Genomic DNA, 18,439 nt, shown 5'->3' with positions numbered 1-18,439 from the left:
ATGGTGCTGTGGGGCAGTACTGGGCATCTATGGGGCAGAGTGCAGGAGCTATATGGTGCTGGGGGGCACTACTGGGCATCTATAGGGCAGAGTGCAGGAGCCATGGGGTGCTGGGGGGCACTACTGTGGATGTATGGGGCAGAGTATAGGAGCTATATGGTGCTGGGGGGCAGTGTTGTGGATCTATAGGGCAGAATGGAGGTGCTATGGAGCACTGTGGGTCACTGTGGGTCAGCGTGTGGTTCACTCACCTGCAGGGCGTTCAGGCTCTTCAGGGGTGTTTCACCCCACAACAGCCCCGTTGACCTCACAGCCGCCCTGACCCCCACACCGCCCCATAGACCCTTGTGATCCCCCCTCCCGTCCCCGCCATGGTGTGCAGTGGAGGCGCAGTCAGCCGGAGTTGGGGGGTGCAGTCAGCCGGAGTTGGGGGGGGGCGCAGTCAGCCGGAGCTGGGGGGCGCAGTCAGCCGGAGTTGGGGGGGGCGCGGTCAGCCGGAGCTGGGGGGCGCAGGCAGCCGGAGCTGGGGGGCGCAGGCAGCCGGAGTTGGGGGGCGCAGGCAGCCAGAGTTGGGGGGCGCAGGCAGCCAGAGTTGGGGGGGGCGCAGGCAGCCGGAGTTGGGGGGCGCAGTCAGCCGGAGTTGGGGGGCGCAGGCAGCCGGAGCTGGGGGGCGCAGCCAGCCGGAGTTGGGCGGGGCGCGGTCAGCCGGAGCTGGGGGGCGCAGGCAGCCGGAGCTGGGGGGCGCAGGCAGCCGGAGTTGGGGGGGGCGCAGGCAGCCGGAGCTGGGGGGCGCAGGCAGCCGGAGTTGGGGGGCGCAGTCAGCCGGAGTTGCGGGGCGCAGCCAGCCGGAGGGGGGCGGCCAGGCTGCCTTCGCTGTTCTCTGAGCAGGAGCTGCAGTGGGAAAGGGAAGGAAAGGGCCGTTATTTGTGTCACAGTCCTGGGAAACAGCCCCGAATCCCCCGCTTCAGTATTAACCCAGTGAGCAAATTAACTGCCAAAAAAATGGATCTTAAAAGCTTCTTTGAGCACAAATTATCCTAAAAACAGCCCCAAAATGAAGTAAATTGAATTTGAGACCAAGCAGCCTTAAAAATCTCAAAAACCCGCCCAAATATGGTCCCTCACAGCTTTATATGATAAGATATCTATGTAAAAATAGATTAGATACATTACATAGTAATTATATATTAATATAGATATTAATATTATATAATGAATATCATTATTATTACAATATTAAGTTATATATTATTATATTATGCCATTATATATTAATTATAAATTACATTAAGTAATATCATTGAATATTAGTTGATCAGTTAATTATATCAGATTATATATTATATATATTTCTGCTATTCATCATATTATATCTTATTGTAGTATATTACTATACGGATTTTATCTATACATTTAATATTAATATATTATTTAATAAATTAAATAATAAATTAACATTAATTAAAATTAAATTAAAATCCATAACTAAATGTAAAAATCCCATGTAACCAATGCAGCGGGTTCACCTTCCTCTCCTCGAGACAGCGCGCGGGGCGGAGCCAGCGGGAGGCTTTCCCGCCAGACGGCACCGGCCAATCAGCGAGCGGCTCCTCGGCCCCTCAGCGTGGGGGGAGAACGGGACGGGGAGACAAAATGGCGGCGGGTTAAAAAGCCGAATTTGTTCCCGCTTAAATATTAATTCAGTAAATTATCAATAAATAGATTTTTAAAGCTTTTTTTGGGGCGCAAATCAGCACCAGATCTGGGACCCCCCCAGACACGTTCAATAAAGTGAATTCAGCCCTAAAACCCCCAAAAAGCAACGAAATGCCCTCCCGACTTTAAATACAATAATTTACACACTGATTTCAACAACTATTTAAATTATTTTAACAATTAATAATTTAAACAATTAAGCGGCTTTAGGAGCCTCCGAACCGCCCAAAATGCTCAAAAAAACCCTCATAAAACCTCAAAAAGCCCCGTTTAAATATAATAATTTAAATTAATAAGCGGTTAAAAGAAAAAAAAGCATTTGGACTCGCAACCCTGGAAACAGCCCCAAATCCCCCCGGGCTCTAAACATCAATCTACTGCAGAAATTCTGATCACGAGTGGATTCAAAAAGCTTTAAAGTCGCGAATCGGCCGCTCGGGCTCCAAACGCGTTAAACGAACCTTTAAAAGCCGATGGAGCCCAACGGCCCGAGCGGCTCCGCAGCTCTGAACGATGAAACAATTCACCGTCTGCAGGAGCCGCGAACCCCGAACCAGCTCAGCGAAATTAAACCGCAAAAAGCCCCGTTAAACACAATAATTCAAATAAATAAGGGCTCTAAAACCCTGATTTGGACTCAAAATCCCGGGGAAAAGCCCCAAATCTTCCCGAGCTTTGAACTTTAATTCACCCGATAAACCGCTAATAAACAGATTTTAAAGGCGCCTTTTGGCACAAATCGGGACCCAAAATACCCAAAAATTACGTAAAAGAACTTTTAAAAGCCGAATTCGACCCAAACCAGCCGCGATTCCTGAGAAAAGCCCCGAACCGGCTCCGCTTTCAACACAACGATTCAAACCGTTAAAGCGGCTCCGGGAGCCTTAACCGCCCCCCCCCCCCCCCCCAACACAAACCCGCGGCTTTAAAACCCCAATTCCGATCAAAACCCCCAACCCCACCCCAGCCCGCCGCTCGCTCATTAACCCGCCGAGCCCCAATTAACACCCGCACGGTAATTACCGCCCTAGCCCGCCCCGTTACCCGATTCCGGCCGCTCTCGGGTTTCCCGCCGCGGGGGGGGGGGGGGGGGGGGGTGCTCAGCCGGTTCCTCAGCGCTCAGGAGCTCGCGCAGCCGCTGCCGCCTCCACGTGTCTGGTCCTGCGCGGGCTCTGCGCCGCCCCCTTTATCACCTCGTTGTCCCGCCCAGTCCCGCCCCCCGCCCGCCCTCCGGCCATGGGCGAGCGGCGCCCTCAGCCGCGCTGCCCAATCAGCGCTCCGTTGCTGTGGGCGAACGTCGGCGGAAAACGACGACCAATCAGCGCCTTCTCTACCTCAGGAGCGCTAGCGAATCAGCGCCGGTTACTGGGAGCGCGAAATTTGGCAGAAAGGCAGTGACCAATCAGTGCCTTCCTCCCCTCAGCCACACGATGACCAATCAGCGCCTTTCTCTCACCCCCTCTGAGAACCCCACGTGGGGATGAGCCAATGGACGACTCCCGTGGCTGACACCGTCAGCCAATCAGCGAGCGCCTCCTCCCTCCCTCGGTATAAAAGAGCGAATGCGAACAGAAGAGGGAGACAAGATGGCGGAAGAGGAGACGTCATGGTTGCGTGCGGCGGCGATTGAGGAGGAAGGAGGACAGTCGGGGCTGAGCGGAAAACCGGCGGCTCCTTCGGCCACGGCGGCTCCTCCGGCAGCGACAGCAGCAGCGATCGGGGATGTGGGGGGACGGAACAGCGGCGGCTTCTCCGGCCGCGGCAGCAGCAGCGATCGGGGATGTGGGGGGGGGGCGAAAAAGCGGCGGCTTCTCCGGCCGCGGCAGCAGCAGCGATCGGGGATGTGGGGGGACGGAACAGCGGCGGCTTCTCCGGCCGCGGCAGCAGCAGCGATCGGGGGATGTGGGGGCGGGAACCGGCGGCTTCTCCGGCCGCGGCCAGGACGTGGCTTCACGGGCACTGGGGGCGCGAGCCCGCGCGCTGCGGGGCTGCGGGCGGGTGCGGGGCCGGGGGCTCCGGGGGTCCCGAGCGGCGGCCGTGGGGCGGGAGGGGCGGCTGTGGCGATAACCTGCGGGGCACTTAGGTGGCTGCTGTGGGGGGCTCCTCAGAGGCGAGTCTGGAGCTTATGGGGCAGGAACGGGGCTGCTGTAGCGGTACCTGTGGGGCAGCCATAGGGCTGCTATGGAGTTACTTTGGGGTCACCGGGGGGGGGGGGGGTGGCAGCAGCGCGCGCAGCTGAGTGTGGCCCCACCCACGCGGGCGGGGTCAGTGCTGAGGGGCGGGACTGGGAGGACACGCCCATTGGGAGGTCCCCCTGGGGAAAGTGGGCAGGGGGTGGAGCCTCCTTGTGTCATGCCCCCATAGGAGGAGCCTCTTGGGGTAGGGAGAGGGCACGCCCGAAGGGGGCGTAGCTTAGGAAGGGAGGGGTGGAGCGGAGGTAAGGGTGGGCTCTGTACAGCACGTGCTCTGAGGGGCGTGGCTTAGGAGGGGCTGAGTATGGGGGCGGGGCTTTGATACATCATGCTGCTGTGGGGTGGGCGCGATGAAAGGGGAGGGGTCTGTTAGGGACACGCCCCTCGGGGAGGGCACAGACTGGCAGGGGTGGAGCTTTGATGGGGTGGAGTTGGGGGTGTGGCTTGTCAGACCACGCCCCTGGAGGGAGAGGCCAGACTGGACAGCACACTGAAAAAATTAAAATTACCTGTTGTTAACCACATCGAGTTTGCTGTCTTTTATTTTAACTCAGAGGTAATTAATACCAGTCATGTTTTTGCACAACCCCAGAAAAGCTGTGGTTAAATTCAGACTGTCATAACTCACTGTTTTCTGATTTTATTTTACATCTAAATAAACAGCCACTATTTAGTGGTTCCTTTTTACTTCTCTTTAAAAAAAAAATAACGTTTTGACTCCGTTTGGTTCTGAGCTTTGTTGCCTCCAATCTCATGGCTCTGTTATAATTTAAATACTAAACACTCCCCATTACTTTCCAATGCTGTTTAAAATCTAAAGCTTCCTTACTTTGTTTCCTATGCAGTCATTCGTGCCTGCAGTTTATTTCATAACGGTTGTGCAAATGGAGCTACCAATGACTCCACATTAGTTTTCTGCCTTTACCATTTCAAAGGAATTCCAAACAATGTGGTTTTTAAACTGGGATTCAGATTGGGAATAACTGCTGCCTAGTTCACCAAGAAGTAATAGCTGAAATTAAATTTAGTTATTGCTCACGCCTAAATAATTTCATTTATTTACACTCTAACATTTTTATCATTACATTACTACCAGGTGGATTAACTAGCACACATTATTTTTTATTATAGATATAAACTAGAGGTTTTTTCTCTACAGGTATTACTTCCAATTAGTGCTCCAGTATTTATATTCCACTCTTTTAAATTTTACTACATCAATTGGGGATAATTACTGTCTGCAGAGTTTTGAGTAACAGCTAGAGTAGATGACAGGCATTATTTACTCCCAAAAACTCTTCTGGTTACTCTTATTTATGTTTTAATTCTCAATGTCTTACAGTAAGTAAGTAGTTACAATCATAAAACACCAGGGCCTTGGAATTTCCAGGAAAACCCACCGCAGCGCCTCAACGTGTCCAGAGATCGTCGGTGCCGGCTCCGCCAACAGTGAGTTTAAAAACTCCCTGTTTCTTTCGGTGGCATTTTTGATGTTATTTTTGTTGGGGGTTGGGGGACATGCTGGGGTGTTTTTCGTTAAGGAAACTGCTGTTTCAGCCTGCAAGTGAAAACAAACCACACGCACAAGGCTGGACACGGTCGAAGAAGTCCCAGCTCGTCCGGCAGTCGCTGACAGCGCGTCCGTTCAGCCGTCTGCCCACCCTGACGCGCTCGCCCCCAGACGGACCGGCTGGACACACACACGTGTGCTGGGGAACTCGCACCAGCGCCGCGTTCTGGGGAGGAGTGAAGGACAAACCAGAAATAAATCCTGCAAGAATCCGTCTCTAAAACACTGCAGATCAACAATGACAGTTGTAAGTCACAGAGACTCCTCATTTTCTCTCTGACTCTCACAACAGTAACAAGTAAGTCCCGAAGGATGGAAAACACCAGGATAGGCTAAAAACAACAGCAAAGGTAGGTAAAAGAAGGTAAATGGGGGCTCTCAGGGGCCCAAAAGACAAGCTCAGCTGTCCTGAGAGGAGCAGATGGGAATCAGAGGAGTTCTGAGGGGATCGTGGTGGGGGGCCGTCCTGGTTTTCGTAAAAAACAAGCTTCTCTTTTAGTGAATTTGCCTGTCAGCCGTGCGCTGCAGTACCCGAGTTTCGCCACAGGGCGGCAGCACTGAGGCACGCGGCGGCACCGCATTGGGCGCGGCCGGTGCAGCACCGCGCTTTGTCCACAGGACGGCGACACTGAGACCCGCCGCAGCACAAATCTCATTTGTGCATCATTTCTGTCCCCCCTGAACTCCTGGGTCCCCCCCTGGTACTCCTGAACGCCTGGGTCCCCCACTTCTGAACGCCTGGGTCCCCCACTTCTGAACGCCTGGGTCCTCCCACTTCTGAACGCCTGGGTCCTCCCTCCTGAACTCCTGGGTTCCCCCCCTGGGTTCCCCCCTCCTGAACTCCTGGGTTCCCCCCCTCCTGAACTCCTGGGTTCCCCCCCCGCCCTGAACGCCTGGCGCCCCCCCGACCTCCTGGGTCCCCCCCCCCCCCCCCCGACCTCCTGGGTCCCCCCCCCCCCCCCCGACCTCCTGGGTCCCCCCCCCCCCCCCCGACCTCCTGGGTCCCCCCCCCCCCCCCCCCGACCTCCTGGGTCCCCCCCCCCCCCCCCCGACCTCCTGGGTCCCCCCCCCCCCCCCCCGACCTCCTGGGTCCCCCCCCCCCCCCCCCGACCTCCTGGGTCCCCCCCCCCCCCCCCCCGACCTCCTGGGTCCCCCCCCCCCCGCCCGACCTCCTGGGTCCCCCCCCCCCGCCCGACCTCCTGGGTCCCCCCGCCCTGAACTCCTGGGGGAAAAAAACATGCCCCTCGCAGTGGGAGGCTGTCCTGGTTTTGTTACAACACAAGTTTCTCTTTTAGTGAATTTGCCTGTCAGCTAAAGCTTCATATTAGCTGCATTTTCCTGGAGAACCAGATACATGTTGTGGTAAACAGAGCAATGGAATGCTAACTTGTTGCTAAGGTCAGATTCACATCTTGCAAGAGGGGCAACAAGAAACAGGTGACCGAGAAACTGACCGACTGTGTATAACATCCCATTCACGTGAATACTTCATATAAAAGTGGGAGATCGTGAGGATCTTGTCCTCTTTGCCCTTTTTCGTCCCTTCTGCTTATGGCGACATTAGGCAAGTAAGCTTGTGATGGGTCCAGAGGCAAAGGGACGTGTCCTGAGGAGAACAAATCGAAAGGTTCTTACCTCTGAGAAGTTGTCCTGGACTTTGGTTCCACCAGCAGCCGTCCTGTGGTCCCGGTACAGCCTGGGGATCCCTGACCCGCACCACCGCAACCTTTAACGGGACACTGGGCCGTTCTAGAGCCTGAATGACAAACGGCAAGTATTTCTCTAGGACAGCTTTGATGGGGGATTGTTCTGTTTTCCCTGTAGCGGACAGGGAGAAATTTCTATTCCCCACAGTGCCACTGAACACCCTGCCCCTGATTCTTCAGGCATTTTGGGGCTGTGAGCCCCCATCTCTCGCTGGCCTGCTCCTCCGGTAACATCATCGTCACCCCCTGAGTCCCCCCATTGATTCACTCCAAAAAAAAAAGGTAGAAAAGGAAAACAGCCCCAGCGGGCAGCTCATTACTTTAAAATGCCATTTCCATACGTACATACCAGAGCCACCTCCAGAGAAATCCCTGGGGCGCGCCGAGAACGTCCTCGACTCCGCGCCGCCCTTGCTGCCGAGAAGATGACAAACTCGGCTGCGGCTGCAACCTGGTCGGCCAGAGAGGCAGAGGGTGTAGAAACCTAGACCTGATCCTCTTGCTAGGAGTGGGGACTTACTGTTCCCAACTTAGCCTGGCCAACCCCTGTACCAAATGCTATGAGCGCGTGAGAATAGGACGACTGATACAGGATGTTCTCGGTTATCACACTCATGTTAATTCTGGGTGTTATGACAGAACAAAATTGGAAAAATGTGAAATCTAAGGGCAGAAGTTATGGGTAGCAACTCACCTAGGGAAAGGTGGACTCGGTGTGGGCTCTGTCTCCTGCCCTAGGGGAGAACAGAGTATCTGTTTTACACAAGCTGCTATGTGCGGCTGTTCAGATGGAGGGGAGTGCAAGATCAGTATAAGGAGGAGTTAGTTAAGAGTGCCACTCAGGAATTGAAAAGAAGGCATCAGAAACAGAAATTGGTACTGAAAAATAGCGATTGGTATGAAGAAATAAGGAAAAGAGACAAGGGATTACAATTACCAACAGTAGGGAAAAGCCTGTTTATAGATCTTATGGAAAAGATAGCTCGGAAATTAAATGTCACATCATGCTGGATATGTGGGGGGTCTCCAACGGCAGAACGGTGGCCTTGGAGAGGAGAGAGTGTAAGCCCAGAAGGATTACTGGTACGGAACAGAACTCACGTAACTCGAGAAAAAAGACCAGGAGGATGGGTATTAAGTCACTTAATAATAGGGCAGATATGCCTATCAAGGGATGATGGTAAACTGGATTTTACTGAATACGCTGGACAAACCCCTTGTAAGTCAGTGTTACGGGCAAATTCATCAAATACCTCTATTCCTCCCACTCGGTGGCCAGGTCCACCTAATGGATATTGGTCTCGAAATTGTAGCCTGGGAAATGAAACGATATGCTGGAAGAATCGAAGCAAAGCAAACCCCTTGGAGGAAATGGGGGAATTAAGGAGATCTTGGCAGATTCCTGGCTCTACCGATGTCAACGAACCATGGAAAGCCCCCGATGGATTATTTTGGATATGTGGGAACAGAGCTTAGAATGAGTTAATGCCTAAATGGAGAGGGTCTTGTACAATAGGGATGATTCAACCAGCATTTTTCCTTTTACCAAAGGAAAAAGGGAGTCATCTGGGGAAACCTCTGTATGAAACTTTAAACAGGGAGAAGAGGGGTTTAATAAATGTCCCCATAGGAGGAACGCAAACTTGGAAAGATGATGAATGGCCTGCTGTCCTGGTTTTGCTAAAAACAAGTTTCTCTTTCAGTGAATTTTGCCTGTCAGCTAAAGCCTTCATATTAACTGCATTTTCCTGGAGAACCAGACCCATGTTTTGGTAAACCTAGCAATGGAATGCAAACATATTGATAAGCATGGATGGACATCTCGCGAGAGGGGCGATGAGAAACAAGTGACCAAGAAACTGACCAACTGTGTATAACATTCCATTCACGTGAATACTTCATATAAAAGTGGGAGATCACGAGGATCTTTTCCCTTTTTCCTTATGGCCGACCTTAGGAGAGGATCTGGCTGGTCGTCCCTGAGAACTGAGGCCTAGTGAGAGACTGAATCCAGCTCCGCTTGGTTGCAGAGTCTAATCCAGGACTTTGGTGGCCGGCTCTGCAGTTGCTGAGACTTTCAAGACTGGTTTTGTATATTTTGTATTATTTTCTCTATTCTTATTAGTAGCATTAGTAAAATATCTTTAATTTTTCCAACTCTCTTCTCTCTGTCCTTCTTTCCCTCCCGATCGCCTGTCCTTAGTGGGAAGGGGGGAGAGGGAGGGGCAAAACGGGGGAAGTGGGGAGGAGAGGAGGTTAACAATACATCTGCCAGGGTTTTATTGTCACCCCGCAATCTTAACCCTCGACAGATAATTGGCGCCCAACGTGGGGCACGAGAAAGGGGTAAATGTGAAGATTTTTGGCTTTTCTGCTGCTCTGACGTACCTTTCAGTTTTCTTGGCACGGTGCCAACTCATAGAGTTGTGATACTCGCGTGTCTGTTTGCTTCAGACATTATTTAGTGGTATTAAGGCAAAGTGAATTACATTGATTTAAAGATGTTATGGCATAAGTTGTATCAGTTGTTTTCTACATTGTGCTCACTGATTCCATATCTGTGTTGGGCTTTCTTTTTAAATCGGAGTATTCATTATATAACAACAAGGAACTGGACAATGATTATGATGATACTGTGTGGTTTGTCACTGGTTTATTTCATTATACTGCAGCCGCTAATTAATTTCTACTCGCTTCTGCTTTACCTTGAAAAGCCTCCAGGAGAGATTAAAGAGCAGAACGGCTCTGTGTTTGCTAATTGGTCAAGCGAATCTTTAGAAAGGCTGACTAACAATACTTTCGTTTTTTCGCTAGGAGAGTTCGCAAATGTTTTAGAGAATTTTGAGTATCCTTGGAGTTTTGATAGAACTGTGATGGTATTATCTGGTTTGCTGAATGTGTGTCAGTTTGTGCTTCTGTTAAGAGAAATGGCATTCAACAGGAGGTTTGCGTCTCTTTGTTGTCCTGAGATTTGCGGTGCGTCTTCGGAAGCTTTAGCAAAAAGCTCTCCTAGCCGCTCGAGAAAGAGCAAAACAGCAAAAACGGCTGCAGCCACTTCCCAGGCTGAAGGTACAACTCCTACGCAGAGTTTCTCTGCCGCTACTGATAACGTTACTTCTCCAGCCTCACAGGCTAAGGCAGCCCCCCCTTCTTCACACACTGGGCACTGTTGCTGCTGTAACCACAGTAACCACTGTGACAGTCATTCAGACTCTGGAAATGAATCAAATGATGGTAAACCCATATCAGCATCAGTTGCCGGTTGTAAGAAAGTCACTAGAAAGACTACCCGTGCAGCAGATGATGGCACAGGGCCAACATCAACCCAAGGGCCATCATCATCAGGACAGGGAGGAGATGAAGTGACCACTACTCGGTCCTTTTCTCCAGGTGAGCTGAGAGATCTGCGAAAAGACTTTAGTCGTCGTGAAGGAGAGAATATTTTAACCTGGTTGCTCCGATGCTGGGACAATGGGGCAGGAACAATTGAATTGGAAGGTGGTGAAGCCAGGCAGCTGGGATCTCTGTCAAGAGATTCCACCATTGATAGGGCAATTTCAAGAGAGTCTAATGCCACTACTCTCTGGGCCCGACTCCTGGCAGCTATGAAAGTAAGATTTCCCTACAAGGAAGATTGTATATCCAAGTTAGGGAAATGGAATACTATGGAGAAAGGTATTCAGTTCCTGAGAGAATTAGCTGTGCGAGAGATCATTTATTTTGAACCAAACAGCCAAGAGGGGACAGACCCAGATAGAATCAATTGTACACGACCTCTGTGGCGCAGATTTGTACAAAGTGCACCACCTGCATATGCTAAGTCATTGGCAGGAATGGTCTGGTCATCACGAGGTATACAAGATATTACTGAAGTGATTGAGCAGCTCCGGAACTTTGAGGACAGCCTTGCTGGTTCTCTACGGGCTTGTGTCTCTGCTGTAGAGAAACTGTGTGAAAAATCTGATGATCGGTTTGAAAAGCTGTTGCAAGAAATCAAAGAACTCAGAGAAGACACATACCATTCACGACCTGCACAAACCTATGTTTCAGCTGTTAGGAAAAGGCGTTTCCAGTCTCGAGAGAGAGGACAGAGGCAGCCCACAAAAAGAGGTTCACTGTGGTTCTTCCTACATGAGCAGGGAGAAAACATGAATAAGTGGCATGGAAGACCTACCTCAGAACTTCAGGAACGAGTACGTGAGATCAAAGGAAAAACTCCTAGGAAGGTGGCTGCTCCAGTTTACAAAAGGAGCAGAAGAGATTCTGATGCTCTTGAAGGAACCTCTAATTCACACCCAGAGACTGTGCAAAACAGAAATTAGAGGTGCCCTGCCTCCAACCAGGTGGAGGAAAGGGATAACAGAGTTTATTGGACTGTACAAATACGATGGCCTGGTACAACACACCCCCAGGAGTACAAAGCTTTAGTGGACACTGGTGCTCAGTGCACAATAATTCCTTCTAATTATAAAGGAACGCAATCCATCAATATTTTTGGAGTGACTGGGGGATCCCAGGAACTGACTGTTGTAGAGGCTGAAGTGAGCCTAACTGGAAAAAACTGGCAAAAGCATCCTATTGTGACTGGTCCAGATGCTCCGTGCATCCTTGGCATAGACTACCTCAAGAGAGGGTATTTTAAGGACCCAAAAGGGTATAGGTGGGCATTTGGTATAGCAGCTGTGGACACTGAGAAAATTGAACAGCTGTCTGATTTGTCTGGTCTTTCAGATGATCCTTCTGTTGTAGGACTGCTGATGGTTGACGATCAGCAGGTGCCAATTGCTACCACGACGGTGCATCGCCGGCAATATCGCACCAATCGAGACTCTTTGATTCCTATCCAGAAGTTGATCCGTCAATTGGAAAGCCAGGGTGTGATCAGTAAGACTCGCTCACCTTTTAACAGCCCAATCTGGCCAGTGCGTAAGTCTAGTGACGAGTGGAGACTAACTGTGGACTATCGTGGCCTGAATGAAGTTACGCCACCACTGAGTGCTGCTGTGCCTGACATGCTAGAACTGCAATTTGAACTGGAGTCAAAGGCAGCTAAGTGGTATGCTACAATTGACATTGCTAATGCATTTTTCTCTATTCCTGTAGCAGCAGAGTGCAGGCCGCAGTTTGCTTTCACCTGGAGAGGCATCCAGTACACGTGGAATCGCTTGCCCCAGGGGTGGAAACACAGTCCTACCATCTGCCATGGACTGATCCAGACCACATTGGAGCAAGGTAAAGCTCCAGAACACCTGCAATATATTGATGACATCATTGTATGGGGCGACACAGCGAAAGAAGTCTTCGAGAAAGGTGAGAGAATAATTCAGATTCTTTTGGATGCTGGTTTTGCCATAAAACGAAGCAAGGTCAAGGGACCTGCACGAGAGATCCAGTTTTTAGGAATAAAATGGCAAGATGGCCGTCGTCAGATCCCAATGGATGTGATCAACAAAATTGCAGCAATGTCTCCACCTACTAATAAAAAGGAGACACAGACTTTCTTGGGTGTTGTAGGTTTTTGGAGAATGCATATTCCTGACTACAGCCACATTGTGAGCCCTCTCTATCAAGTGACTCGTAAAAAGAACCAATTTGAGTGGGGCCCGGAACAACGACAAGCCTTTGAACAAATTAAGCGTGAGATAACTCATGCGGTGGCCCTTGGACCAGTTCGGACTGGACTAGATGTTAAAAATGTGCTCTACACCGCAGCCGGAGATAATGGACTTACCTGGAGCCTCTGGCAGAAAGCACCAGGAGAAACCCGAGGTCGACCCTTAGGTTTTTGGAGTCGAGGATACAAAGGATCTGAGGCCAACTATACTCCAACTGAAAAAGAGATACTAGCAGCATATGAAGGAGTCCGAGCTGCTTCAGAAGTGATCGGTACTGAAGCACAGCTCCTCCTGGCACCTCGACTGCCGGTGCTGAGCTGGATGTTCAAAGGGACGGTTCCCTCTCCACATCATGCAACCGAAGTTACGTGGAGTAAATGGATTGCATTGATCACGCAACGAGCTCGAATTGGAAGTCCCAATCGCCCAGGGATCTTAGAAGTGATTACAGACTGGCCAGAAAGCAAAGACTTTGGGATGTCTCCAGATGAGGAGGAAGTAAAACGTGCTGAAGAAGCACCACCGTATAATTCTCTTTCAGAGACTGATAAGCAGTATGCACTGTTCACAGATGGATCCTGTCGTCTTGTAGGAAAACATCGAAGGTGGAAAGCTGCTGTGTGGAGTCCCACACGACAAGTTACAGAAGCCACTGAAGGACAAGGTGAATCGAGTCAGTTTGCAGAAGTGAAAGCCATCCAGCTGGCTTTGGACATTGCTGAACAAGAGAAGTGGCCAATACTTTATCTCTATACTGACTCATGGATGGTAGCAAATGCCTTGTGGGGGTGGCTACAGCAATGGAAGAAAAGCAACTGGCAGCGTAGAGGTAAACCCATTTGGGCTGCCACACTGTGGCAAGACATTGCTGCTCGGCTAGAGAGCCTGCCTGTGAAAGTTCGGCATGTAGATGCTCATGTGCCTAAAAGTCGAGCCACCGAGGAACATCTAAACAACCAACAAGCGGATCAAGCTGCTAAGATTAGGGTAGCTGAGGTGGACTTGGACTGGCAACATAAAGGTGAACTTTTCCTAGCTCGGTGGGCCCATGATGCTTCAGGGCATCAAGGTAGAGATGCAACATATAAATGGGCTCGCGATCGAGGGGTGGATTTAACTATGGACACTATTTCACAGGTTATTCATGAATGTGAAACTTGCGCCGAAATCAAACAAGCGAAACGGTTAAAGCCTGTATGGTATGGGGGGCGATGGTTAAAGTATAAGCATGGAGAAGCTTGGCAGATTGATTATATTACACTTCCACAAACACGTCAAGGTAAGCGTTATGTACTTACAATGGTAGAAGCAACCACTGGATGGTTGGAAACATATGCTGTACCTCATGCTACAGCCCGAAATACTATCTTGGGCCTTGAAAAGCAAGTCCTTTGGCGACATGGTACGCCAGAAAGAATTGAATCAGACAATGGTACTCATTTCAAAAACAGTCTTATAGACAATTGGGCCAAAGAACATGGTATTGAGTGGGTATATCATATTCCATATCATGCACCAGCCTCTGGGAAAATTGAAAGGTACAATGGTTTGTTAAAAACTACACTAAAGGCACTTGGTGGTGGAACCTTTAAAAACTGGGATTCACATTTAGCAAAAGCCACTTGGTTGGTCAACACCAGGGGATCAACCAATCGAGCCGGGCCTGCCCAATCAGAAATTCTACGGACTGTAGAAGGAGATAAAGTCCCTGTAGTACACATGAAAAACATGTTAGGAAAGGCAGTCTGGGTTACTCCTGCCTCAGGCAAAGGCAAGCCCATTCGTGGGATTGTTTTTGCCCAGGGACCTGGCAGCACCTGGTGGGTGATGCTTAAGGATGGAGAAGTTCGGTGTGTACCTCAAGGGGATATGAGTTTTGGTGAAAATATTCAATACTGAACTGCAGGATGTGAATTGCCATACTAACAGTATTTAATAAGTGTCTTTCAGATCAAGACAGTGATGATGAAACCAGAGCTAGCTTCTTCGAGTGGCGCCTGACAAATTCCTCGAAGTTGATGTCTTTAACCCACAAACAGTGGTCATGAGATGCACTTGTACCATATTTTCCTGCCCTGGGAGACTGTTGTGACAAAATGAACTTAATGAACTTTTTAAAACATTGGTCCACTGATTAATTACTCCTGTGTATATATGTATATATATATATAGTAGTAGTGATTAATTAGATTGTGTTGATAGATTGTTTTGATAAGGTTTAAGTATTCAGTAAATGGCATATTATAAGGGGTGGAATGTCCTGGTTTTGCTAAAAACAAGTTTCTCTTTCAGTGAATTTTGCCTGTCAGCTAAAGCCTTCATATTAACTGCATTTTCCTGGAGAACCAGACCCATGTTTTGGTAAACCTAGCAATGGAATGCAAACATATTGATAAGCATGGATGGACATCTCGCGAGAGGGGCGATGAGAAACAAGTGACCAAGAAACTGACCAACTGTGTATAACATTCCATTCACGTGAATACTTCATATAAAAGTGGGAGATCACGAGGATCTTTTCCCTTTTTCCTTATGGCCGACCTTAGGAGAGGATCTGGCTGGTCGTCCCTGAGAACTGAGGCCTAGTGAGAGACTGAATCCAGCTCCGCTTGGTTGCAGAGTCTAATCCAGGACTTTGGTGGCCGGCTCTGCAGTTGCTGAGACTTTCAAGACTGGTTTTGTATATTTTGTATTATTTTCTCTATTCTTATTAGTAGCATTAGTAAAATATCTTTAATTTTTCCAACTCTCTTCTCTCTGTCCTTCTTTCCCTCCCGATCGCCTGTCCTTAGTGGGAAGGGGGGAGAGGGAGGGGCAAAACGGGGGAAGTGGGGAGGAGAGGAGGTTAACAATACATCTGCCAGGGTTTTATTGTCACCCCGCAATCTTAACCCTCGACACCTGCGAAAAGGATAATTGAATACTATGATCCAGCCACCTGGGCCCAAGATGGAAGCTGGGGATACCGTACCCCAATATACATGCTAAACCGAATTACCCGGTTGCAAGCAGTGGCTGAAGTAATAAGCAACCGGACAGCTGAGGCACTGAATCTCATAGCAAGACAATTGTCTCAGACCAGGGCTGCAGTGGACCAAAATCGGGTAGCCTTAGATTATCTTTTAGCTGAAGAAGGGGGTGTCTGTGGGAAACGGAATACTTCTGAGTGTTGTTTAGAAATAGATGGTAATGGGGAAGCTATCATGAAAACAGCAGAGGAGATAAAACGACTTGCGCGTGTCCCAGTACAGAAATGGAATTCTATACTTACCGGCCATTGGTGGGATAACTTCTTTGGGGGAGCTGTTTGTACCATGTATGATCCCGTGCTTTATTCGGTTAATACATTCAGTACTCCAAGCCATGCAAATCTCAGCCATGCCTATAGATCCTGAAATGGCAACAAAAGGAACAGGGTATAAATTGATGATTTTCAAAGATAACACCAAACTGGACCTGGCCGCCGCTAGGCAAGTACTAGCTAACTTTGAGGCCAAAGCACGAATCAAGAGAATAAAAAGAAAACGGGGGAACTGTGAAAAATGCACTTGTGATTCATGCTAAGATGTTGAAGGTTTACAGATATAACCAAATGAGGCACGGGCTCTGAACCTGGAAAAGGGAAAAGCTGTAGTTTTTGCCGTTCGAGTGCACAGTCAGAACCAAGGCCTATCCAAGAATTAAACCGAACTACGGTACGCCTCACCGCTACATACAGAGCAGCTTTACACCGCAACGGAGCACCGCAACAGCTGATCCCAAAAGCCCGGCCCCAGCTCTCAGCAAAGAAAGACTCCTCACCCGTCCTCGGGCGTCCCCGCAGCGATCGACCGAGACCAGGAGTCTCTCCAGAGAAATCCCCGGGGCGCGCCGAGAGAGTCCTCGACTCCACGGGTCCTGCGGCCGCACAGAGCGGGTCCTCTGGCCGCCTCGCCACCTGAAACGGGGAAAGAAACGGGACGGCAGAGTCAGCGGCACTGCTAAGCCGCGTTCTGTGCTGCATTTGATGAGGTTAGTTATAACCGTTTGGTTTCTCGCTGACAACACATCTGTTAATTATTAGTTAAATATAAACGAAGCTCTCAGCTTCTAAACAACGTGTTACTTGACCTTCCGTCTCCCTCTTGTCATGCAGAAGGATCTAAAAGGTGAAAAATGTCCCCTCACCGTGCAGGCGCTCAGAAAGCATTTCCCTCACGTCAGCCGGTTAATGAGGGTACATCTTCTATAACTTCATCGCAGCATACATTAACTTGGCAGCTTCTCTTGAATTCCCCCCTTTTCAATATACTTGCAAATTCTTTGGCAGTATAAACCTACAAAATATTATCATCTCGTGCTGTGGTACAGCACAATTATTTGTTACCCACTAGCAGTACCAAACAGAACACTGTAGCATAATGTAAGTCAAAATGACTCGCATCAAAATCAGAGTCATAAGATCAACTCTGACAGAACTGTGAAGCCCCAGCTCCTGTCGGTTCTGACGTTTGTTTCTTATCTGGCACCTCTGACTGCTTGTATTTCTTATCTGGCACCTCTGGCTGCTTCGGGGCAAACAGCGTCTCTGCCCCCTGGCCGTGCGCTGCAGTACCCGAGTTTCGCCACAGGGCGGCAGCACTGAGGCGCGCCGCGGCACCGCATTGGGGCGGCCGGGTGCAGCACCGCGCTTTGTCCACAGGGCGGCGACACTGAGACCCGCCGCGGAGCCCCGGGCGAGCGGTCGCGCCGCGTGTCGCGAGAATCCCGAAAAAAAAAAAAAACAAAAAACAAACAAAAAAGCACACGGAGAGCCGCGGCACAAATGTCATTTCTGTCCCCCCTGAACTCCTGGGGTCCCTCCTGAACTCCTGGGTCCCCCCCTGAACTACCAATGGCTGCTCCTTTTTTGGAAGGACAAACTGCACCTGCCCTCGGGGTCGCACGCCTCCCACCAGCTTCGCCAGCTCGGCCGTAAGGGCGGGGAGGAAACGGAGCCCATCCCGCTCCCCCCGTTCCAACGGCACGGTCACCGTGGCCGCACTCACCTGCCGCCTCTTTCGCCGCTCCGTTCCCCTCGCGCTCTCCCGCCGTCCCGCCGGGCTCCGCGGGCACCGACACCCGCCGCGCCCCGGAGACCCCCTCTGCCCTTCTGCCGCCTCCGGGGAACCTCACGAAGGGCGGCCCTGAGCCGCCTGCCTCCAGATGCCCGGTCGCTGGCTGCAGCGAGCGCTCCGCAGCCACCCCGGCACCCGTTCCCGTTCCCTCCCGGTTACCCCCCCCCTCCCGGTTACCCCCCCCCCCAACCAGGCGCTCGCGGTTTGGGCATGCGCAGTAGGGAGACCGCAGCACCCGCCCCTTGCCGCGTCCCGGTTGGCTGCCTAGGACACGTCAATCACCTCTCTCGCCGCCTATCAGCGCTCGCGATTGGGGCATGCGCAGTAGGGAGACCGCAGCACCCGCCTCTTCGGCAACATCATTGGCTGCGGGTGACACGCCAATCACCATCTCACCGCCCATCAGCGCTCGCTCTTCGGGGCATGCGCAGTACGGAGCCCTCGACTCCCGCCCCTCCGGCAATCTGATAGGCGGACAGAATGGCAACTGACGTGCCTAGGCAGCCAACCAGCGCTCTGCCCCTCCAGCCCTCCAGCCCTCCCG

The 18,439-nt window shown here is 50.8% G+C and overlaps 1 protein-coding gene across 1 annotated transcript; it reads right to left on the bottom strand.

Moving 5' to 3' along the window:
- Positions 1-5,335: 5,335 nt before the first annotated feature.
- On the bottom strand, positions 5,336-18,020 carry LOC309449365 (uncharacterized protein). Its single transcript, XM_082071434.1, has 6 exons — positions 17,827-18,020; positions 16,071-16,190; positions 7,879-7,918; positions 7,534-7,635; positions 7,114-7,204; positions 5,336-5,644 (listed from the first exon to the last, which is right to left on the bottom strand). Exons 2-6 carry the CDS (start codon positions 16,177-16,179, stop codon positions 5,462-5,464), a joined length of 525 nt encoding a protein of 174 aa, XP_081927560.1. The 5' UTR covers positions 16,180-16,190; positions 17,827-18,020; the 3' UTR covers positions 5,336-5,461.
- Positions 18,021-18,439: the final 419 nt, after the last annotated feature.

The sequence above is a fragment of the Streptopelia decaocto genome (assembly GCF_964273445.1).
Source record: "Streptopelia decaocto genome assembly, chromosome: 23".
In the NCBI taxonomy this organism is placed as follows: Eukaryota; Metazoa; Chordata; class Aves; order Columbiformes; family Columbidae; genus Streptopelia; species Streptopelia decaocto.
This window is presented reverse-complemented; position numbering and strand designations above follow the sequence as displayed.

Coding starts and splice junctions, on each gene's coding strand:
- LOC309449365 (XM_082071434.1), bottom strand. CDS start 16,179: ATGGCTGAGATTTGCATGGCTTGGAGTACTGAATGTATTAACCGAATA. Junction 7,205..7,533: donor TTTCTCTGGAGGTGGCTCTG/GTATGTACGTAT, acceptor GTCCCGTTAAAG/GTTGCGGTGGTGCGGGTCAG. Junction 5,645..7,113: donor TCCAGGACAACTTCTCAGAG/GTAAGAACCTTT, acceptor ACTCCTCCCCAG/AACGCGGCGCTGGTGCGAGT.